The 24,835-nt window shown below is 41.6% G+C and overlaps 1 protein-coding gene across 1 annotated transcript in view; it reads left to right on the forward strand.

Moving 5' to 3' along the window:
* Window positions 1–24,835, forward strand: part of NT5C2 (5'-nucleotidase, cytosolic II) — an 89,116-nt gene that overhangs the window by 28,534 nt on the left and 35,747 nt on the right. The window contains exon 3 of the mRNA XM_084635074.1: window positions 14,349–14,422. Coding sequence (XP_084491200.1) covers window positions 14,349–14,422 — 74 coding nt within the window. The remainder of the gene's footprint in view (window positions 1–14,348; window positions 14,423–24,835) is intronic.

Consider the following 24,835-nt stretch of genomic DNA (forward strand, 5'->3'; position numbering starts at 1 on the left):
ACTTAAAGCAAGAAAAGTCATGTTTTAAGAGTAGAGTGTTTTATATTTGGAGTGTTTTGTAAATAGAGGTTAAAGTTCATTGAAGAGTTTTCTTCTATACTGGATGTGGTGGTAATGGCTGTTAAAGCAGGATAGCATAATGGATGATTTTGGATTTGTAATAAAAAATTATAATTAACATTTTTAATGCATTTTTATTTGAAATCGGACTGAAATATCATCTAGCTGTTGTGTACAAATCAGTTCTGAATATTCGTGTCTCTATTTTATCTGATCTCAGAAACATTGGTTGGATGGATGGACAAACTGAATAATTAAGCCTCTGTTTGTTTAAAAAAAAACAAAAAACTCTTAAACATTAGAAGGAAAAAAACGGTCAAAATGTTTCCCAGTTTACCAAATACCTCAGCCTAGATCTGCCCTTGGGGTTTGGGAGTGTGGGCGCCCACTGCATGATTTGCCTAGGGCGCCAGTTGCTGGCAGCTAGTCTAGGGCAACCCCGGTCGGAGGCATTTCAATTTAGTTAGGACTCCCCGTGCAAGCTGGTAGGTCAAGGTGTGAGGGAGTCTCTTCTGGGCTGCGTATGGACAGTATGAAATCACTATATCATAATCAAACTTCTAATAAATGTAACTAAATCATGATGGTGCAAATATAGCTCTTAGGGCCTGGTGCTCCTTTTCACCAGGTTTATAGCTGCATAACTTCATGGGGTGAAATCCTGGCCCTGTTGAAGTCACTGGGAGTTTTGACATTGGCTTCAATGGGGCCAGGATTTCACCCATTGACTTTACTGGAGTTATTCCTGGTTTAAATTCGTGTAAATGGAATCCATATCAGACCTGTATATTTTTCTGGTGGTTTCTTTGTACTGTATAAATGAAGTGTGTTTATCACAATTGTTTGCAGTGTTGTTGCCGCCATTGTCAGTTCCAGTTGTTTAAAATTATTTTAGCATTGACCCACTTTGCTTTTGACTCTTGAAAAACATCTGCACTATTGGCAAATTCCTAAAAGATAAATATCAAGAATAAAGTATGAATCCTTAAGTTCTTCATTCCTTTTTAAATGCATTGTACCAAATCTCACAATTTTATTGTGAATCTTGTGATATTTGGTGTTTGTTGTAAAGACCCAGTTGCTGGAGGGATGTGACTGTTAGAAAGAAAGCTGAGATACTATAAATATGACAAGCCTGCCAACCTGGAGCTCAGTATGATAACTGATATTAAGTTTTGATCCAGCATGAAGATTCCATATTGGGTTAGAAGTACACTCGTAAAAACAACAACAAAAAAGAACTGTTTTTTTTACCTGTTACTAATTATACCTGATTTTATTAAATCTGAAAGAATGTTAAAAATCAAATTTGCATATCACCACTTACATTATTTGTTTACTTCATGCATTTCCTCCATCTTGGACAAAAGAAATAGACGGTAAACTTTCTGGTTCTCATGCACTAGGACAAAGCTACAATATTTGAGTTGCAAACATTCCAATACAAACAAAATCATTGATGTAAAAATGCATTTTTTATTAATATTGGACTTTGTAAAAATTAGTTTTTAAAATTAAGCCTACATTTTCATTGTAACTTGAAGTTGTCCCTTTTTAAATTATATCTTACCATGACATTTGGAATCAACTATTTCAGATGCTGCATTTTTTGGTTATATCACTCTGGTTGATGGCTGCAATATTTAACATTATTGACAGAAATTCCACTCTTGAGACTGGTTTAACTGGTGCAGTATATATGACTCGGAGCCTGATGACTAGAAGATTGTGGGCCTAAATTCCACAGACAAAAATGCTCAAAAATCAAACTTCTACAGTTGGCTCCCCTCCACCCAAAAGTTTGCTTAGTTATTAAATTGATTTGTACAGCTGTTCAAGGAATTACAATCCTCTCGATGATGTTACCACATAATTTTTACAGAGTACGCCGAGAAAAGCTTGAAAACATTAAACCCTAAAGGAACCTGAAGGAAAATAACCCCCCCCAAAAAACCTCCGAGTCTTAGCCAAAATATGAGGAATCTGTATGAAATGTTAGTTTTAGTTTCATAGATGGTTGTATCTAAGACATCAGGCACGTCCTCATTCTCTGCACTCCTAAAAGTCCACAAGAATAAAACAACAACATAAAGAACGATCAAAGCCAATAGTGGTTTTTCATCTTCAGAATAAAAGTTTACTTCCTATGTGCAGCTTTAAATGGACCACCTTTGTTAGTGTTAATATCAATTACAAGCCTTGTTATATGATGATGTTGGAGCCTGTTAATAAGTGGTGCCTTGAGATGAGTTAACACAGAGACAGAATTACATCTAGCTTCTGACTGAAGTCATTGGTAAGAAGAAACTGCATTACTGTAAGCTAGTATTGGTACCATAAGTTTGAATGTGAAAATAAAATTGATGTGTCAATATCAGGAAGCTCTTCTCCAGTGTGTGCATGTTTAAGGCCTCCTCCCCTATCCAGTATTTGGTGACTTATCCGGGTTGAGGATAACCTCTAGGCCAGTCCCTCTGTAGGAGTACTATCATTTAGCATGATTGCAATTAGACAGGAACTAGATTGACTGACTGTGAGCCACCAAATTGCCCTAGTGTCTTTTTCTTATTACACTTGGAGCGAACACTTCTGGATTAGCACATATAGTTCCTGGGAGTTTTCAACAACGTCCACAACTAGCTGAAGTTGAATAATGAAAAAAATTGGGGTTTCATCCACTCTTGTCACTGACAGTTACCAAGAAACAGCAATCAGGTATTTGCTACTGTTTTATTTTATGTTTCAGAGTAGCAGCCGTGTTAGTCTGTATTCGCAAAAAGAAAAGGAGGACTTGTGGCACCTTAGAGACTAACCAATTTATTTGAGCATGAGCTTTCGTGAGCTACAGCTCACTTCATCGGATGCATTCAGTGGAAAATACAGTGGGGAGATTTATATACACAAAGAACATGAAACAATGGGTGTTACCATACACACTGTAAGGAGAGTGATCACTTAAGATGAGCTAATACCAGCAGGAGAGCCGGGGCGGGGGAGGGGGGGGACCTTTTGTATTGATGATCAGGGTGGGCCATTACCAGCAGTTGACAAGAACATCTGAGGAACGGTGGGGTGGGGGGGAAATAAACATGGGGAAATAGTTTTACTTTGTGTAATGACCCATCCACTCCCAGTCTCTATTCAAGCCTTTTATTTTATATAATTTTGGCTGTGGTTTACCTGGGCAGTAAGACTGAGGTGGCTCTTTCATTAGAAATATGGATGTTGGGAGTTCAATATCTTTTGCCATTTTGAATCACACTGGGTGGTTGTTTGGTTTGAAAGTTGTCAGCCAGGGTATAGTTGGTTTATTTTAAGTTAGTGGTTAAGGCAGGGAACTGGCAGTCAAGATTTTCTGAATTCTACATCTCACCTGTGCCACTGACTTACAATATAATCTTAGACAAGTCACTTCATTTTTCTTTGCCTCAGTTTACCTGTATAATATCTCACAGAAGTCGTATGAGTTAAGTCAGTGGTTCTCATCCTGTGGTCTGTGGATCCCTAGGGGAAGAAGGAGGATCCTGGGAACTACAGACCAGTAAGCCTCACTTCAGTTCCCGGAAAAAATCATGGAGCAGGTCCTCAAAGAATCAATCCTGAAGCACTTACATGAGAGGAAAGTGATCAGGAACAGTCAGCATGGATTCACCAAGGGAAGGTCATGCCTGACTAATCTAATCGCCTTCTATGATGAGATTACTGGTTCTGTGGATGAAGGGAAAGCAGTGGATGTATTGTATCTTGACTTTAGCAAAGCTTTTGACACGGTCTCCCACAGTATTCTTGTCAGCAGGTTAAGGAAGTATGGGCTGGATGAATGCACTATAAGGTGGGTAGAAAGTTGGCTAGATTGTCGGGCTCAACGGTAGTGATCAATGGCTCCATGTCTAGTTGGCAGCCGGTGTCAAGTGGAGTGCCCCAGGGGTCGGTTCTGGGGCCGGTTTTGTTCAATATCTTCATAAATGATCTGGAGGATGGTGTGGATTGCACTCTCAGCAAATTTGCGGATGATACTAAACTGGGAGGAGTGGTAGATACGCTGGAGGGCAGGGATAGGATACAGAGGGACCTAGACAAATTGGAGGATTGGGCCAAAAGAAATCTGATGAGGTTCAATAAGGATAAGTGCAGGGTCCTGCACTTAGGACGGAAGAACCCAATGCACAGCTACAGACTAGGGACCAAATGGCTAGGCAGCAGTTCTGCGGAAAAGGACCTAGGGGTGACAGTGGACGAGAAGCTGGATATGAGCCAGCAGTGTGCCCTTGTTGCCAAGAAGGCCAGTGGCATTTTGGGATGTATAAGTAGGGGCATAGCGAGCAGATCGAGGGATGTGATCGTCCCCCCTCTATTCGACATTGGTGAGGCCTCATCTGGAGTACTGTGTCCAGTTTTGGGCCCCACACTACAAGAAGGATGTGGATAAATTGGAGAGAGTCCAGCGAAGGGCAACAAAAATGATTAGGGGTCTGGAACACATGAGTTATGAGGAGAGGCTGAGGGAACTGGGATTGTTTAGTCTGCAGAAGAGAAGAATGAGGGGGGATTTGATAGCTGCTTTCAACTACCTGAGAGGTAGTTCCAGAGAGGATGGTTCTAGACTATTCTCAGTGGTAGAAGAGGACAGGACAAGGAGTAATGGTCTCAAGTTGCAGTGGGGGAGGTTTAGGTTGGATATTAGGAAAAACTTTTTCACTAGGAGGGTGGTGAAACACTGGAATGCGTTGCCTAGGGAGGTGGTGGAATCTCCTTCCTTAGAAGTTTTTAAGGTCAGGTTGACAAAGCCCTGGCTGGGATGATTTAATTGGGTATGGGTCCTGCTTTTGAGCAGGGGTTGGACTAGATGACCTCCTGAGGTCCCTTCCAACCCTGATATTCTATGATTCTGTGAAACTATATCTAAGATTTCCAAAGGGGTCCCCACCTCCATTCAAAAATTTTTAGGTGTCCACAAATGAAAAAAGATTGAGAAACACTGAACTAAATAATTTATGCTGGTAACACACTTCAAGATCCTCAACTAGAAAGTACTATATCATAATAATAATATGACAAAACAGTGCAACTGCCAAATTAATAATAATAAAGAAACTCAATTTGAAAATGTTCCATGATGCCCAACTTTAATAGTTCCATGGAGCAGATGGAGGTTATTTTGGGATTGAATCCATATGTGAGCTGCTCAGCATCTTGCTGTCACTTGGGAAGAAAACCTGAACAATGGGAATAGAAATGGACAAAACTAGAATCTTGACTCTGAATTCCTTTGAATTTCAGAGGAAAGAGTTCATATTCATTTCTGGCTCTTAACCTTACCCCGCTATGACCTACCAGGGTTTGGATTCAAGTGGGATCCAAATTTTCCAGTTTGCAACAACAGTCAGCCCTCTGAGAATTCAAACCCGGATATTGGAAATGTTGCAAGTAACAGTTTGTGAGATTTTGGTGCTGTCCAGTTTGACTCTTTCATCAACCTCGTATCTGACCCCTTCCCTCCACCTAAACCTGACCCAAGTCCAAATGCCATCTCCAGAAGGAATGATTAAAAACATGGAAACCAGTTATAAAGACTTTGTTAGGTTGAAGATGGAGTAAAATAAAACTCTGCTAATTTAAGTGTGCCAAAAGAAAAAAAGTTAAATGTAAGAAAGTAAGTTACTTGATGTGTGGAATGGTCAATACCTGCCAAAAGGGACAAGAGTGAGCAAAACCCAATATGACTCCACTGATTTTATGCTGTGTTGTTGTAGCCATGGTGGTCCCAGGATGTTAGCGAGGCAAGATGGGTGAGGTCATATCTTTTATTGGACCAACTTCTGTTGTTGTTGTGAGACAAGCTTTCAAGCTTATGCAGAGCTGAAGAAGAGCTCTGTGTAATCTCGAAAGCTTCTCTCTGTCACCAACAGAAGTTGGTCCAATAAAGGATATTACCTCACCCGCCTTGTCTCTCTCTGACAGTAGTAGTTTTAAAGTTTTCCATTAACCCTTTTAAGGCAGGTGCCAAGGCATCCAGCATTCCAAAGAGAAGACAGGCTGGTGTCACATAAATGTTCTTTTCAGGGAACCTGCATATTTCCATGAAATATGTCTGACCTCAGTCACAGGTTAATCCAGTTTCACTGTGGCTTCTGGAGATCACAGTTTTTGCTGAGACAGAATGCTATCTGGTAACTTCTGACAGCAGCACGCATCATTTCTGTGTCTCCACCAGCTACAGTATACCGGGGGACTAGCTTTCCAGCAGTAAAAGCACACCAAGGTCACAAAAAGCAATGGTGCAGCAGGCACTAAGTTTATCAGTGTCGTCACCCCTTTTAAGCTAAGGAGGGGGAGGCTGTTAGACTTGATACACTGAAAAAGACAAATCCATTCAGCTGCTGCTTGTCTCTCCTTAACTTTCCTTGCCACTTCTGCTGATCATTGAAGATATTTTGTATTTAAACTTTGAGGAAATTGAAATCTGGATCCAGTTTTCTGGCTAGCCTCTGTTTCTGGGATGGGTTGAGCCAAAACTAATCGCTACAGTCTTTCTTTAAAGTAGAAATATAAAATGTGCCCCCGTCCTGCCACTCGCCATAAGTGTAATCCCAGTAAAAGGCACTACTTTAAATACACATTGCTTAAAAAGAATACCTATCCTTCGCTTTGCTCATTTTCTGGAATGGTTTAAAAACAAGGTTATGCAAGTAGACTATCTCCCTGCCCCCACTATGTTAATTCTCTTCTGTTGCTCCTAGGCATTGGAAGACATGCCAAGTTCCCGCCTCAGTTGTGCAATCCATGTATATTTCACTGGTCATGGTACAGGAATGCTGCATATGTTTATTTCATGAATGCTTCTGAGCTTTTGGTCAAACAAAATAAACAGGATTCTTCTTAGTTGTCTAAGCATTCCTTTTCTAGTGTAATGAGGCCAGCTCTGAATTTCTTCTCTAGTAAGCAGAGCTTCTCTTCTATTATGATATGAGAGTTTGTATTCAGACACGCTACTCACAAATCATTAATTAATTTCTTGCAAAACCAAGATCACCTCCTTTGTAACGGTATACAGCACAGCGAATTGCAGCTATGATGAAAATCAGGTCATTGTAGATTCACCTTCGTGTACTGTGCTTCCTTTCCCCCCTATTATGCAGTGTATTTTTCTGTTATCCAGGGTAAATCTTAGAGCTTAAAAGGGAAACAAACAGTACGGTCACTGTGCTAAAGGATATTCTACTGTAACAAACCTTCAGGGTTTAATCAACGAAAGATTGCTGGTTAAGGGTAAATTTGCCCCTTCTGTGTTTTCTGGCTAGCAATTTTTCCCTTTTGTTTTTTACAACAGCCTCCAGCTCATTTTGAGCCCACTTTTCTAAGCTAGCCAAGCTTTTCTCAGTCTATTGCCTTAAACAGTTATAGGCTTCAGTTTCTCCTCTGCTGTTGCCCATCTTTTAAACGCTCATAGCTCAGAAACCAAGTAGCTCAGATGGTGGTCTCCAGTTAAGTGCTGTTCCGGGACTTGTGTGGCCCTTATGTCTTTGTGCTCCAGCAGATGACCTACAGTTCTCAAGTGGATCAGGGTAATTAGCTGATTCTGTACTGTCATCTAGTAGAAGAAAACACTTCAATGTGTATAAAGAGGGGTTAAGTGAATTTAATTTTCTCTTCTTCCCCTTTCATGACACCTCAATGTATCATCAGAAAAGGTGGCCTTGACTATTAGACATTCCATCACATGAGGAAGCTGTGCATTTCAGACGAGAGTGGAAACAGTGGTTGAAGGGAGCTCAGTTCCAGTCATCATCTTCTCTATTGGTGCTGTCTTATTACAGAGAAAGAAAGATAAGCTCCTCATGTTAATGTCCTTTAAAAGGACAACTGGGGGCTATTTAAAGTGATGGGGACACCATCATCCTATAAGACAGGTGGGTGCATTTAGCTGCTCCCTTCAGGATGTACAAAACTACAGAAAACATTCACAGTAATATCCCTGGAGAAAGGAAAGAAGTAAGACAAGAGTGTTATATTTATGAAAATGCACTCCTGGAGTGGAGAGGTGGAGCTAGGGAGTCAATAATAATAACCCCTGCAAGTCAACTCAGAGGATGATTTTCAGTTGTTGCTGCTCTGGTACAGAAGGTGTTTTTATGCTGTGAGTATGATCTGATTTGATTTGTTACCCAGTGTTATTACACTTCCATATCTTATTGATTTTTAACACCAGTGCTCTGGTGAAAAACAAAAAACCATCATTTGCTTAATGGAAAAGGCCAAAATTGATGGAGGTGAAATCAAGATTTTCTGTCTGATCTGAGCAAGAAGAAAGGTGTTCGTTACAACCTCAGACCTCTTGGCATGAAAAAGTTTTCAGTTAGTTTATTTGCAGACTTACCTCTTGACTGTTTAGGCTAGAGGATTTCAAACTGTGGGGGGGTGTCCCCCTATGGGGGCATGAAGAAACGTTTGGGGGGGGCAGCCCCATGCGGTGGGATGCAGGGTGGGAGCGCCATTTCCATCCTCTGACTCACCTCAGCAGGCCATCCAGCCTGTGGGTCATGGTCAACATCCGCTGCCCCCAGAGACTGTTGCACGCGCCTTCCCCCATGCTGAAAACCCAAGGGGGGGAGGGGCAGTTATGGTGTCTATTTTTGTCTGGGTTGGGGGGGGGGAACGCAGCCAAAAATTGTAACTCAAAGGGGGGCTGAGCTCGAAGTTTGAAAACTGCTTTTGTAGGCAGTCCTGCTAACAATACACATGCTTTCTGTTTTACACTCCCAGAACTTCTTTGATACCTTATTTACCTAGCTTCAAAGGAATATTTAGAAAATATGTCAATGCTCCCTTCTCTTCAGATATCAAAGGATCATTCTTCTCATGTGTTTTGGGATGAAAAGAACAGTCTCTCTGTTGCTGCTGTACAGCTTTTAGATCAAAGGTGTGTTTATCCCGTCTCTCCAGACGGTATCGCATGGAAAGATTTTGAAATCTGTTTTTTTAGCCAGTAAGTGTATTTGGTCAGTATTCTTGAAGCTGAAGCTGGTCTTTCTTCATCAGCCATGACTCTTTGGACTGTGATCTCAACAGATTGCTCAAGTGAAGGGCTTGGGTCTGGTCAGCAAGCTCTAGGGGTTGCAGGAAATGGTAGAGATGATTCAGTGGGTAGGACTTTTCTCTCTAGGTTCTGGATACTGCAGATGTTTACTACTTTGAGTAGTCCCTTTTGAATAGAAATAGGACTATTTAAAGTGGTAAGAGCTACTTCTGATAGTAAACATTCATAGGATTGGGCTCTGAATGGATATGTACCCAGCATGGGCCACCAGGGCCTGATGAAATGCATCCTAGAATACTCAAGGAGCTAGCTGAGGAGATATCTGAGCCATTAGCAGGGTTATCTCTGAAAAGTCATGGAAGATGGGAGAGATTCCAGAAGACTGGAAAAGGGCAAATATAGTGCCAGTCTATAAAAAGGGAAATAAGGACAACCTGGGGAATTACAGACCAGTCAGCTTAACTTCTGTACCCGAAAAGATAATGGAGCAAATAATAAAACAAATAGTTTGCAAACATCTAGATGATAATAAGGTGATAAGTAACAATCAGCATGGATTTGTCAAGAACAAATCGTGTCAAGCCAACCTAATAGCTTTCTTTCACAGTGTAACAAGCCTTGTGGATGGGAGGAAGCGGTAGACATGGTATATCTTGACTTTAGTAAAGCTTTTGATACTATCTCACTTGACTATAGTACTATCTTGATACTAGCTTTCTCATAAACAAACTATGGAAATGCAACCTAGATGGAGCTACTATAAGGTGAGTGCATAACTGGTTGGAAAACCATTCCCAGAGAGTAGTTATCAGTGGTTCACAGTCATGCTGGAAGGGCATAACGAGTGGGGTCCTGCAGGGATCAATTCTGTTCAATATCTTCATCAGTGATTTAGATAATGGTATAGAGAGTACACTGACAAAGTTTGGGGACAATAGTAAGATGGGAGGGGTTGCAAGTGCTTTGGAGGATAGGATTATAATTCAAAATGATCTGGACAAACTGGAGAAATGGTCTGAAGTAAATAGGATGAAATTCAATAAGAACAAATGCAAAGTACTCCACTTAGGAAGGAACAATCAGTTGCACACATACAAAATGGGAAATGACTGCCTAGGAAGGAGTAGTGCAGAAAGGGATCTGGGAGTCCTAGTGGACCACAGGCTAAATAGGAGTGAACAGTGTAACACTGTTGCAAAAAAAAAAAGCAAACATCATTCTGGGATGTATCAGAAGGAGTGTTGTAAGCAAGATGCGAGAAGTAATTCTTCCACTCCACTCTGCGCCGATTAGGCCTCAGCAGGAGTATTGTGTCCAGTTCTGGGTGCCACATTTCAGGAAAGATGTGGACAAATTGGTGAAGTCCAGAAAAGAGCAACAAAAATGATTAAAGGTCTAGAAAACATGACCTATGAGGGAAGACTGAAAAAATTGTGTTGTTTAGTCTGGAAAAGAGAAGACTGAGAGGGGACATGATGATAGTTTTCAAGTACATAAAAGGTTGTTACAAGGAGGAGGGAGAAAAATTATTATTCTTAACTGCTAAGGATAGGACAAGAAGCAATGGACTTAAATTGCAGGAAGGGCAGTTTAGGTTGGATATTAGGAAAAACTTCCTAACTGTCAGGATGGTTAAGCACTGGAATAAATTGCCTAGGGAGATTGTGGAATCTCCATCATTGGAGATTTTTAAGAGCAGGTTAGACAAACGCCTGTCAGGGATGGTCTAGATAATTCTGAGTCCCGCCATGAGTGCAGGGGACTGAACTAGATGACCTCTCGAGGTCCCTTCCAGTCCTATGCTTCTATGGTATTAAGGTGATCTCCATGAACGGGAGATGTTATGTTTTAATTGGGATTTAAAATGAAGGTATTGAGCATTTGTAGAGTCATTAAAGGTCTTTAGTGGCTTTCACAAGAATAGAGTTAATTCTGGTTTCCTGGCCAGCGTTGGTAACTGCAGGTAGGAAAACCTGCTATATCTCCAGTACCAACATGAGGTTTTATTTTAAACCCACTGTGCCATTTGTTAATATTTTGTTGAGCATTCTTAAGCAGATTAATGAAAAGAATGTTGAAGGCTGAAAGGAATTTTCCATCATTTCTGGTCAATTCCATTGTAACCATAGTCGAAACCCTCTTCAGAATTGTGAGGCTCTTCTAATTTTCTTTCGTAATCCTTCCCTCCTCTTCAGTGTGGCAGATATTCAGTCCTCTTTCTCTGCAGGCAAACTCTCCTCCAGGGAGTGAGGCTTAAAGAATGTACAAAATCAAGCCCTCTTACTGGGTGTGACGGGGTTGCTCCACTCACCGCTGGATGGCGCCACCTTCTGGCGGTCCTGGGGATTAGCTCGGTGAGGCCAATGCCTCTTCCAGCGGTCATTACACCTGTTCAGTTTCTCCTCTGCTGCCCCTCTCTCACTTTCAGGTGCTGCAGCTATCATCTTTGTGACTCAGCCCTCCGGCTAGGCCACTATTGTGGTTTCCCCTTCCAGGGACAGGAGTATCAAGGTTCCTGCTCTCCACTCCAGCGGTCTCGGGCAGTCTTTTGCTTCACTTTCTCATGTTGCCACTCCCGCAGTGGCTGGCAGGGGAACCCGAGCCCACCGCTACTCTGGGTTCTGGTCAGCGACCCTCTGCACAGCCGCCCAGGTCCATTCCCTGCACCTTGCTACTTTTCCCTGAGCTGCTTCCATAACCATGCCCTCCCCACTTTTCTGGGTTTGCCAGTCTCCTTACTCTCTCCTTCCAGGGAGTAACTTCAGGCAACTCAGCTCTGCAGTCCCCCAGACCCACTTCCCTCTTCACAGAGAGTGACCACAGACTTCTTCCTTGCAGTCCCCTCTTCTTCCAGATTTCTTGTCTTTCATAGAAGCCCTGCCTGTCCCTCTAATTAGCTGCCTCCAGACTAAAGCTCCCCTGTTTGCAGCCTAATTAGCTGATTGGGCCCACCTGGCCCAATTCAGCTCTTGCAGGGCCATCACACTTGGGCAAAAACTGTTTCTAATTTTTTCCAGAAATGTGTTATCCCCTCTACACATCTCTTCCTCCTTGTTTAGAAAGCAAACTGAACAAACTTCAGTTCAGAAATATTTTCTGCTTACCAATGTACTTGAATTAGATAGTTAGTAGCATTTCTTGGTATCAGAAGCAATAGAACATAGCATCTCCTTCACACAAAGGCTTCTTTCTTCATGTAGTGTCTAGCATTGGCCTGTTCTAAATCTGAGATATCTAAACTTCGGTTTAAAAAACACCCAAGGTTCATGCTGCTGATTCAGACACTATCTCACCACAGCCCAGAGAGCTGAGCTCTTTATTTCAAGAGTGAAGCTTGAGTGGTTTATGATCTCCTCTGATATTTTCAAAAGGGATTTCTATACTTTATTCACAGTTTTTTTTCCTGAATATATCATCTTGTTTAGATATTACATACATCTGTCAGCAAAGATGGTCATTATTAACTCCTCAGTCCCATTACATGCCTCATTGTCAGAGGTGGGCAGTTTGCCAGGAAACTGTGAGTCCCAGAGCGAGCATGGAAGGTTAGGGATAAAGTATACTAGTGCCAAAGAAACTCTATGCCAAGTGGATCTGTGTGGAACAACAATGATATCCAATGACTAGTTAAGTTAGCCACAGATGTGTTTTCCATAACACTATTTAAGAAGACATACAGTATCTTAGGGCTTGGTTCAGACATAATGATGTTCTAAAGTCAAATCAGATTCAAGCAAAATTGCATTTGTACTAGAGAAGCCTTTAAGGACTTGCGTAGTGTGATTCAGATGAATAGATGAATCAGATTGCTACACATTTTGCAAGAAGAACGTCTATGAGAGATGAGGTAAGGCTGCTGGCATTGAAGTGTGATAGTTTGATCTTGACAAGTTTGCTGTTTAAATTTTAGCTTTATTAGATTGACACACAGTTAACTGACTGCCTGACAGGCCATAAGTCTGAAGAAGAATCTCAGGATCTCCTGAAACTAGAAGCTTTACAGAATTGGTGTCTGTTTGTTTTTGCACTTACTGTTATTGCTTATGGTATCCTCCCCGTTACATTGCCTTCACAAAGAAGTGTTTCTGAATTAGCCTCAGAGAAGGCTAATTATGTTGGCCTCCTGCTGAGGGCAGTGTGCTTGTATCCAGACAAAACCTTACTGGGTCTAGAATGCAGCTGAATGCTTGGGTACTATTACCCTTTCTCAGACATTTCTAGGCAGGTTTTTTTTTTCTTGGCATGATATCTCTAGCAATTCTTGGAATTTCTGGCCAACGTCAGCCTTGTTGACGACAAGCTGAGATTCCTCCCTACAGTGGAATCCTTGGCTTTGCTGTTTGTAAATCTGATTTTTAGTTCTCAGATGAGACCAATCCTGGCTAGAAATCAGGAGGAATGACAGATCAGTTACATGGTGGAAATTATGTGGGAAACTTAACTGGATTAGTTAATGTAATAGCTGAAGTAGAATGCTCTTTCTTTTGTGTTTTTCTGACCTATTTCTTTATCTTGGGTTGGTTTGTTTGTTTTTTGTTTGTTTTGGATTACATGAATGCAGTGCATTGAAATCAAAGTATCAGAACAATATACAGAATAGATCCTCATTGCAACAAGATTTTGATAGTAAAAAATAAAAACTGGAAAATAACACTGTTACAAATAATGTAAAAAACTTCCCCTATGCTTTTCGGGGTGGGAATGTATTTTACTGTGTGTTTTGTGGTGTTATATTAAGTGATTAATAATAGTATTGGTCAAATTTTGGTGAGAGGTCATTTTAAATTTTCCTTGAGTTTTCTGATTCATTCAAAACAGGGCTCAGATAGTAAATGTTTATCCAGGAAACTGCTAATCTCATTCCCTCTCTTCTTGCTTCTCTGTCATATATTTTATTTTAATCAGGCAAACTTCATCATTCCTCCCCATCCAGTTTCGTTTTGTATGTGAGCCTGGGTTCAAGAGATCTTGCATTCCTGTATTTAGGGACTTGTACCAGGGTGTGTGTATATTTATACACACACAGATTTTGAGAATAACCATGAAAAATCATGGCTTTGTTGGAAGCATAATTACAGGTAAAGCTGATCTGTGTATTCATTTTTCAGGTACGTTCTGATTTTTACACATTTAGGATAGTCTGGGTATGTTAGATCACATCACTTGATAAGAAGAGAAATAAGTTTACTCCCAAATAATTTTATTCCAGAAATGCTTATCCCTATGGATTTATTTCCTCTTTTCTTTACAGGGTTTTTGTGAACAGAAGTTTAGCAATGGAAAAGATAAAGTGCTTTGGTTTTGATATGGATTACACACTTGCTGGTGAGTTCCTTCTTGATTTTTATACCTGATTCTGATCAGTGCTTTGTCTCTTGCTTGTTAAGAGAAAAATAGAGATTGGTTGCTCCACTCTAGCTAGGAGGTGCTTGCTCAGTAGGCTGAAGTGCCGCCTAATCAGAGTATTTTCATTTCAGATGTTTCAATTACATCAACTATCTTGAAACCGTATTTGGTCCCAAAATATGTTGCCCTAGTCAATTTCAAATGATCTGGGGTCTCAGACAGAGCAAAGCTTACACTGAATGTAATTGGTGTCCTAGATCAGTGGTTCTGCGTACCTGGTTGAGAGGTCTTCTGGGGGTCCATCAACTCATCTAGATATTTGCCTAGTTTTACAACAGGCTGCATAAAAAGCACTAGAAAAGTCGGTAAACACTAAAATTTCATACAGACAATGGCTTGTTTATACTGCTCTGTATACTATGCACTGAAATGTACGTACAATATTTATATTTAAATTGATTTTTAATTATATGGTAAAAATGAGAAAGTCAGTAATAGTGTGCTGTGACACTTCTGTATTTTTATGTCTGATTTTGTAAGCCAGTAGTTTTTAAGTGAGGTGAAACTTGGGGTACGCAAGACAAATCAGACTCCTGAAAAGGGTACAGTACTCTGGAAAGGTTGAGAGCCATTGTCCTAGATGCCTGTTTGATTAAAATTACACCGTGATGTGAACCTGGCTGTAAGTGGTAAGCTGATTTTGTTTTTTATGCTGTGAGGATGTTAAGACTGTACATTTACCCAGCCTGGTGGGAGATATGCCTGTGAGAACCACTATCAAAGGGATCTTAATTCAATTGTGACTAAGCTTCCTTGTCTCCCACTCCTCAATTGGCTGAGCCTGTGTAATAAAGGTCAAAGGATAGGGAATATTTTATGTTTGTGTTGAACAAGTTAGTTAGAAAGCTTTGTACGTTTCTGTACAGATGTACATTGTGCAGGGGCTATAAATGACCTTTTAGCTTTTTACATTTTTCATGCTTTACTTCTCCATCGCCCAAGTACAAGGAATGCAAATGCTCTGAAACTTAAGGTGGAAGATGGGAAATAAAACTGTTTGTCAAATAAATATATAATATATTCTCTGCATGTTATGCAAGATAAAGATTAAAAAGCCCATTGTTCATTTCCCAGGTTTGTATTGCAGTGTATATATTGTAATAATAAGCACTGCACAAATTTCTATCCTCCCTTCCCACCACCATCAATGTCTTTGATATAAGGTATCTGATGTTTCTACTACACTGGATATTTTAATTTAATTTATAATTGCTATCTATACTCCTGTTCAAGATGAGAAATGTAAGCTAAAATGTCAAGGTTGGTTGATAAATGGGTCAGTGCAGGGGGTCAAGTCTGGTAATTTAGTTATTCGAGTGATTGCACATGTCCGTTCCATTTCAGGCATGCACGTGTGTAGTGCACAGTTGTTGGAGATTTTTCCCTCAATGGCACCTGTCAGGGTGGCACATGCACCTTCTGCTGCCTTACGCCATAGCTTGAAGGTATGAAGGGCAGAGCCGACCCTTCCCCTCCCTCAGTTCCTTCTTACTGCCTGTGATGGTTGATGGAACATGTGATCTAGCTATTGAAATCTCTCCCTCTCCCCCCGCCCATATTTGTAGCTAGTTGGTACTTGTTTCAGAAGTTTTAATGCCATATACTGTTCGTTAGTTACAGAAATAAGTTTTATTTTAAAGTGTTTTTAAACACTTCAGTTCCTGTTGCTGGGTACTGTTGACAGGGCGTGCCTTGGTCACTGGGTTTCAATCCCTGTCATTCCTGCAAGAAGCCAGTGTCAGTGGGTGACCTGCACTCCAGTTGCCTGAAGTGTCACGGGGAGACTCATGTCAGGTATTGGTCTCAAATTTGCAAGAACTTTAAGCCAAGAACCAAGAAAGCGAGGCTGGGCTTAAGTTTCTTCTGCTGGAGATGGTCCTGTATTCCCCCTTGGAGACTTTCCACTCAGAGAAGGTACTGAGCATGTCAGTATCCATCAGAATTGCTCCTCTGGTTTTTGATTGACCCTCAGGGTTAGTCACCCTCCCTGCTACAGAGGAAGAGGCACTGAAAGATAGCATCTAAGGGATCAGTATCCGATGGATCCGGGGTAGGCAAACTATGGCCTGCGGGCTGGATCTGGCTCGTCAGGGCTTTGGATCTGGCCTGCAGGATTGCGGGCCTCGCGCCGCTCCCGGAAGCGGCTGGCACCATGTCCCTATGGCCCAAGGGGGAGGGAGGGCAGAGGGCTCCATGCGCTACCCTTGCCTGTATGCACCGCCCCCCGCAGCTCCCATTGTCCGGGAATGGGAAATGTCCGGGAACTGCGGCCAATCGGAGCTTCAGGGAAGGTACCGACAGGCGTGGGGAGCCCGCGGAGTCCTCTGCCCCTACTATTCTCCCCCCCCCCCCCCCCCAGGACTGCACGGATGTGGTGCCCGCCTCTTCTGGGAGCAGTGTGGGGCCAGAGCAGGCAGGCAGGGAGCTGCTCCAGGTAAGTGGTGCCGGGCTGGAGCCTGCACCCTGAACCCCTCCTGCACCCTGCACCCCAACTCCCTGCCCTGAGCCCCCTCCCGCACTCAGCACTCCCTCCTGCACCCCAACCCCCTGCCTTGAGCCCCATCGTACACCCCACACTCCCTCCTGCACCCCAACCCCCTGCCCCAGCCCTACATGCATGGCCCTGCATGCAATTTCCCTACCCAGATATGGCCCTCGGGCCAAAAAGTTCGCCCACCCCAGCAATAGATCAAGGTCCCTGGCAACAAAGTCCAGCAAGCATATGGACAAGGATGCAAGAGCGTGCATGAGGCTGAGGAGGTCTCTGAGGCAATCATCTGCTCAGGAGGGACTGTCGACTCTGGTATCGGCACTGGCATCATTGAGACCAGCCCCTGAAGTGGCTCCACGTAGTTAACGGTAGAGGAGACTATCCTAGTACCATCTATTCTGGAGGCTTATGCTGCAGCACAGGAGCTGTGAGTCCTACTCATAGCCCCAGCATGGCCTCAGCAACCTTGGTTTGCTGCTCTGCTGACCCTCTCATACACACCTCCATTGCCACTACTATGGGATGGAGACCTGATCTCTCAGGACCACGGTCGCTCTCCGACCGCAACCTGAGGCTCTCCTCCTGACTGCCTGGGTGCTCCAGGCTAAGGCTTCAAGAGGAGGTTTGTTCAAAGCGGGTTCCAGATGCACTTGTAAATAGTAGAATGCCCTCTATTAGGTTTACTTACCCGGCAAAGTGGGAGTCACCATTTTGTCCCAGCAGAAAAGTGTTCCCCCAGTCCACGCTCCAATCCATCGTGTTTTGGACTATTTGTTATACCCAAAACAGTGAGGTCTTACCATTAGCTTCATCAAGCAGCTCTGAGCTTTCCCACCTGCCAATTGATAATCACTCATTTTTCTCCAGTCCTATGCCAGTTAGATTTCTGAAGGCTTTGAACTGATTATACCCGCAAGGACAAGATCCTGGTTTCCCTTGAGACTTAAATATGGTGTTAACAGAGCTAGTGGGTCCTCCTCTTGAACCATTGGCTACCTGTTCATTACTCCATCTTTCCATGAAGATAGACTTTTTGGTCACAACTACCTCAGCCAGGAGACTAGGCGAAGTACAAGCACTAGTTTCTGGACTCCGTATACGGTCTCTTGCAAGGACAGGGTATTCCTACGCCCTTATCCGAAGTTTCTCAGTAAGGTGGTATCTCACGTCCACATCAATCAGGCAATATCTTGATCAACTTCCTTTCCTAATCCTTACCGTTTTACCTGGACAGGACTAAACCTTTTAGGTCATCATCTCTATTGTTCGTAGCAATTGCAGACAGAGTCTCTTCCAGTCTCTCCTCGTGGATCTCCTGTTGTATTCATTTGTGCTACAACAGGGCTGATGTATCGCCACTGAATAGAGAGCTAGTGCATTCGACCAGATCTCTCACAGTCTCTGTGGCTTTTCTGGCCCAGCTGGCTATTTTGGACATTTGCAAAGTGGCAACTTGGTCTTCAGTGTATACTTTTGCCTCCCATTATGCCATCTCTGAGGAAAATTGGGATGATGCCAGATTTGGATGTGTGGTCCTTCAGTCATTATTCAGGTAGACTCTGACCTCCAGATTGAACTGCTTGTGAGTCACCTGAAATGGAATAGACATGCAAACATTTGAAGAATTAAAAATGGTTACTATCCTGTTTGGTAACTGTTGTTCATCGTTGCACATGTCCATTCCATGACCCACCCTCCTTCCCTTCTCTATCAGAGTCTAACAGTAAGAAAGAACTTATGGGGGTTGAAGGTAGCTTTGCCCTTTATACCTTTGTGTTGTGGTGTGAGGCAGGAGAGTGTGCATATGCTGCCCTGACAGGTATTGCTCAGGTTAAATCTGACAACTGTGCACGGAGCACACACACACCTGAAATGGAATGGACATGTGCCACACATCTCAAAGAACATTCGTTACAGAATAGGTTGGTAACAGTTTTTTACTGTATCAGCAGGTGAGTAGTGTGGCAGGGAAGGCCGCAGGGACAGCACTGAGGATCAGAGAAGCCAAGGGCCAGCAGCCACATTGAGGTCAGGAAAGCCTCCAGAGGCTCCTGGATAATCTATATTGGGTCTGGCCATAATCCTTGAGTGTCACATGCTTAAGGTGATCAAATTTTCAAAATAAAAAATTGTGGCAATGTTTTTTAGGATTGCAAAATAGTCACTCAAAAAACAAAAGTAGGTTTTTTTTAAAAAAAGTTTGTGGGTGCCACTTTTGCCAATTTCTGTCTCAGTAGCAACAGATACAAATTTCTCAGCGTGGAGGATTTTCCCAGCAACTCAGATGTTCTGAATGAGGTTAGTATGAAACACTGAATGAGTGTTGTTAGCATTTATGGTGAACAAAAAGAACAATTTCGATAATGTTTATGCTCCTTCAACTGATCTCTCTAAACACTGTTTATCCCACAGAACATTCATTCCACTGGGCTGTTCCTGGTAAATGCAGAGCAAATTCTACTTGGCACAGCAAAATGACTTGAATGAACATATACTTATTTAAAAAAAAAAAAGTTTTGATCAATGAAAATGAAAAATATGAACATTTTAAATGTCCTCAAAGAATTTTCTGGGGCATGATATGGAAAACTGAGACTATCCTAGCAAAGCCAGGATATAAGGATGCTTTAAGCATGCTATGTCTAGTGCAGCTGGAGTGGATGTGATGCTATATAGTATGGAAAACAGAGAAGCATGGTCTGACCTGATGACTGGGAGCCAGAGACATTTTTGTTTCAACTTTGACATTGATGATGGCTCCCTCTGTGATTTTAGGCAAGTCACTCTGCTGCATTTTCTCCAACTCTACAAAGTGGATAATAATCCTTACTGTTCTCCCTGATCTGTGTGTTGTGAGAATCTGTTTAATGTTTGTAAACCACTTTGACAATGAAAAGTGCTATGAATGTCAATTTCTAAGTAGTATTTTCCTCCTTTTTCCTTAACTCAGGCAGACAAACTAATATAATCTGTTCATCTTTTTGTATTTCAGCATCCTTTGTTACCCACATGGCTAAACATTTTTTGAGTATTACTTGCAATAAATAGTGGAATCCACTATCCAGCTTATGGCACATAAGTAGACTTTGTTATTGTTTGCAGCAGGAGCTTTAAATGATGCATTCATTGTTAACTGATGTTGCATTTTCTTGAGGATTATATTAACATCTTGTTGTGCATAGCCTCAGAGCTAATATATTCCTGCTAAGAAAAGTTAGCCACTTGCATAAATCCATGCCTCTTCACATGGGCTTGGAAGCAACCACCAGCTTCTGTTTTGTGTATAGAGAGAGAGAATGTAAAAAGTTGTTTTTTAGCTGAGATTCAGCATCAGTAAATGACATCTTCATGCCAGTATGCTGGCTTGTGACCAGAATCCCAATTGGTGCATCTTCAAAGCCTGTACAGGGAAAGAAGTTGACCGAAGTGAAGGAGAAGGGTGTGGCATCTTGAAGTCCATCAGCCACTCAACTAGTCTTCTGCCTCTGCAGTCCCAGAAGAGACCACGGGCCTTGTTAAGCTACCTTTTATCATTAAAGTTGCTTTAAAAAATCCCAAACACCCTCATCAGTGTGTTAGATGCCACTAAGACACTGAAAGCCTATACTTATGCTCAGACTTTGATTTTGGAAGGTGTACTGATTGCAGAGTCCTTTTCCCATTCTGTATCCTTGAGGACCATGATGTCAGAAGTAAATTGGTGACATTCATTCCTGGTTGGCAATCATTGCCTTTGATAGCTGAGACCTCAGGATTGTTCAGCCAGAGAACAGAGTTCTTTTTTTAGAACACCTCCAAATTGTCCAACTTGTGAAGGGGAGGAGGCAGCATTAGCAGCAGAAAGAACCCTATACACTATTTTCTTCTTTCCTTCTCCAAAAGCAGCGGCTTTGAGCCTGTACCAGCAAAGTGAGGAAAGAGGGCTTTAGGCAAGATGCTTCCTACTACCAAAAAAGTCAGGAGAGCTTAACCCATCTTGAATTTAGTTCCTTAAACAGCTTTGCCATCAAGATGAAAATAGTGCGTCTGTGGCCAGCTCCTTTACTCCAACTATGAATGTCAAGTATACAAGTATATGCGTGGGATACAGCTCATTTTACTGGAAACACAGCACTTCCATTTCAATTAGTAGTAACTGTTGCAATATACTTACACTGCAGAGAGTATGTGTTCCCTAACCAGGATGATTGCCTGATCAGGAACAACACTTGGGAGATGACCGTAATTGACACACATTTGTCACCAATAGTCATGGTATCATCATGCCACATTATACTAAAATATGATTCCACCCAGTGTGTTCCTCTAAGGGGCTGCATTGGCAAATAACTTCCTTCCTTCCTTCAGGCAAGATGCTTGATGATTTCAGCCTTCACCACAGAGAAAAAAATGGTGTTATTGTACATGAAACTGTATATTTGCCTTCCCTTCTCATCTCAAAAATGTGTGGTCACTGTGTTTATGGCCCATGTTAATTTGCCTGCTAGGAGTGTAAATCAAAACAAAATAACTGTTGATGCACTTATACTCGCTTTTTCTTGCCCACTGAGGCTCGATGTAGTACCCTCCCATGCTAAGATGAAGGGTTCCCACATTTCTGGAAACTCAGAGAATCTTCCTAAGTTCATAAGTGTGTGACATGGAGTATCTAGAAGCACATACCTGTGTAGGATTCTAACTTTACAGGCTATTTATATACACTTCCTTTCACTGCATTAGTTTTTGTTTGTATTGATGAACTGCATTATAATATGCAGCAGAAGGCTTTATTCAGGCTAGAGAGATGGTGTTTAGAATAAATTCCTAGACTTCTGGGACAATAGTGTGGTTATTTTTGTGGCTTGTGTATATAACATGGGGATCAAGTAGCAGCTTTTGGAAGCCTTGATGGGTTTGGGCCAAGCATGAGCTATGGGTAATTTCAGTGGTTACTTCTAGAGAAGATTAACAGAAGTCCATGTGATCAGTTATGTAATCAGCCCCACAGAAATCACTAGTTTTTTCTCCTGACCTTTCTGAATCTCAGTAGGGAGCCTAGGGCACTGTTTCTGAATTCTGCAATAGAAACTATTATATTTGCTTCCTTCCTAACAAGGAGATAACATTACACAAGCATTAGGATCTATTATCTCCAAATAGACTTGAAGGGCAGCCATTCAATGAGAGCATATGGTGCGAAAACTAGTAATTTTGCAAGATCTTTATGTTTAAATCCTTAAATTAGGGAGATTTGAGGATTTATGTTTATAGCGCCTTTTTGTTTTGTAAATTGCAGTTTCTTTTATCCATCTTACTGATTCATCTCTGCTTATACAATCCAGCTCTATTAGAAGAACACTAATAAGTAGTAATGTTACACTGTTCCTGCCTTCCTTCCTGTTTGTTTCGTAGTGTCAAAACCGTCTCTACCTGTCGTTAATGGAAATGCTGTTGGTGGTCTAAGCCAAAGATGCACAACCTTTCTCTGCTTTGTCTTCTATAATCAGATCTGTCCTATGAAAGAGCAGCTGCAAATGGATTGCCAGACTTTCATTAGCATGGCATTTAAGTGAGCCTAAATAGTACAGTGAAGGGCACTTAGAAATGTGAGAAAGAGAGATCAAATTTAAGACAGGCAGAACTTTACTTGGCTATTTTCTTCTGAGGGTGAGCTAAACATTTAATGAGCAATATTGTCAGCTCTGGATCCAAGTAATCCAGGAGGCCTTGGCATCCCTAGGTCTTAAACAGGGCAAGTTGCATGATGAGGTTACAGAAAAGTGTCCCTTGATAGAACTTGACGTAAACAAGTGAGGATTTTAAACAGATTGTAATTTCATACAAAGTCACTGGCAGATGGAGAGGGAATTAGTAAAGACCAGTTACTCAGTCGCTAACCTTCTTCTACAATAGTTAGTCTTGTTGAAAGTTTTATCATACCTATGAGATAAATTATACAGTAGGCAAGATGGTTTCATTCGGGAAAACTGTCCCCGTACTTCAGTCACTTCTGCCTCTATATTGGGTGGGAATTGTTAAGAAAGTCATCAGTAGTGAAACCTGTTTCAGTGAGAAAATGAATGGTAAATGAGACTTACATCATTATTTATGCAGTATGTTGAAAAGAATTAATACTGTACTACTGTAATGGAGTTAAGTTTGTGTCCCAGAAGCATTACAAGCTTAAAAGTAAATGCTAAGATTTGTTATATTGCAGGCTAGTTACAGAGAGGTTCTCACACTGTAAGTTATAGGTATATCAACACTTCCATTCTCATAGCATCACAGATGTTAGAGATGGAAAAGACTTCTTAGGTTGTTGTGAGAAGTTGCCTTTCCCAACCTGATCTAAAACACAATTATGTGTAGAGTCAGTACTCATCTCTTGCCTAGGGTTAGGCTTTATTAACAAAGAATTTAAAATTAATGAAGTCCTTCATCAGGACTGTTCAACTTACAGCTCTAGAGAGCTATTTCTACTTTCCTGATATCCAGTTTTAGTCCTGAGCCACCTGATTCAGCAAATCAGGAGCCCCACTTAACCCTTTACCAGCAGGATCAACTCCTGTTAACAAGATGCAGTGTTTCAGGTAAACGTTGCCAAATGGTTTGTCATTTAATCTATCCAGTCAGCGTGGGACTGTTTCCTATGGTGTATTCATTTTCCTGGAGCTTGTGAATTTGCAGTATAAAACTCCTACAAGGTGAATACTTGATATCAGATCCTTCCCATTTGATCACCCACAAACCACTCCAGAATTGGCACATCAGAGCAACTGCCTCTTTTACTGGATGTGAATTCCGATAGAGCCCGTCTACACCCAGCAGGTGGGGATAGCAACTTTCTGTGCTCTGTGTAAGACTGACTGACTGCTGCCTCTTCAGCACAATAACTATTTTGCGGGTGTAGCTTATACCCGTTCCCTGAACGAAATATGCTGTACCCGCAAAAGGACTGTTTGGCTGGCATAACTGCAGCTACAGTGGGGCTTTTGCCGACATAACAATATCAATTAGGGGAGTGATTTGTTCACACACCTAACTGGTGTAGCTATGCTAACAAAACTTCTACGTGTAGTTCAGGCCCCAGTCTAGCCCAGGGAGTGGAGGCTCTTAGTCATTTGAATGGACTTGCCTTTTAAAATGTTACAAGCACTGGAGACTGGTAACATCTGAGACTGTAAAAAGGGGCACTCGAAACCAGTTTACAGCAGCTGGTACAGAATATAATGTATCTGATTTAAAGCAGGTTAAATGATATTTTCTCTCTCTCACACATGCACACACCCTGAGGAAGACCCTCTGACGCTAAAAGGGTCTCACTTACATAATAGGCTAATGTTCTGTAAAGTTTCATATGTTTAAATCAAACTCTCGTTGCATTACACATAAACCTGTGTCTATTTTTCTTTTTCCATTTTTTTTTTTTACATTTATGTAACTCAGTCAAATTGGGTTTGTTTTTTAAATTGATATGCAACTGGGGTATGCATAGATGAGCAATTCCAAACCCACTTTCAAAATACATTAAAGTTAATGGAGTTTGAAACATCTTCTGTGTACACATGTAGAATAGAGTTTTCCAATGAACTTTGATAATGTTTTTTATAAATACATTCAAACTATAATATTACACAGTAAGCTGGAAGGATGAAGAAAGGAAACTGTCTGGTTGTATATTTAATATATGTAAATACCCATAATAAAGATTTTTTACATGCAGGGGAACCTATCTCTAGAGAGAAACTCCGCTAACAGTATAGCATAAAAAGTCCCAATCTGTTTGTAAGGGACACTTCAAAAGCACCTAAGTAATTTAAGAGCCTAAGAATTTTGACTCTTAATGGGACTTTGGCTCTTAA

The sequence above is a fragment of the Lepidochelys olivacea genome, assembly GCF_965140295.1.
Source record: "Lepidochelys olivacea isolate rLepOli2 genome assembly, chromosome: 7".
In the NCBI taxonomy this organism is placed as follows: Eukaryota; Metazoa; Chordata; order Testudines; family Cheloniidae; genus Lepidochelys; species Lepidochelys olivacea.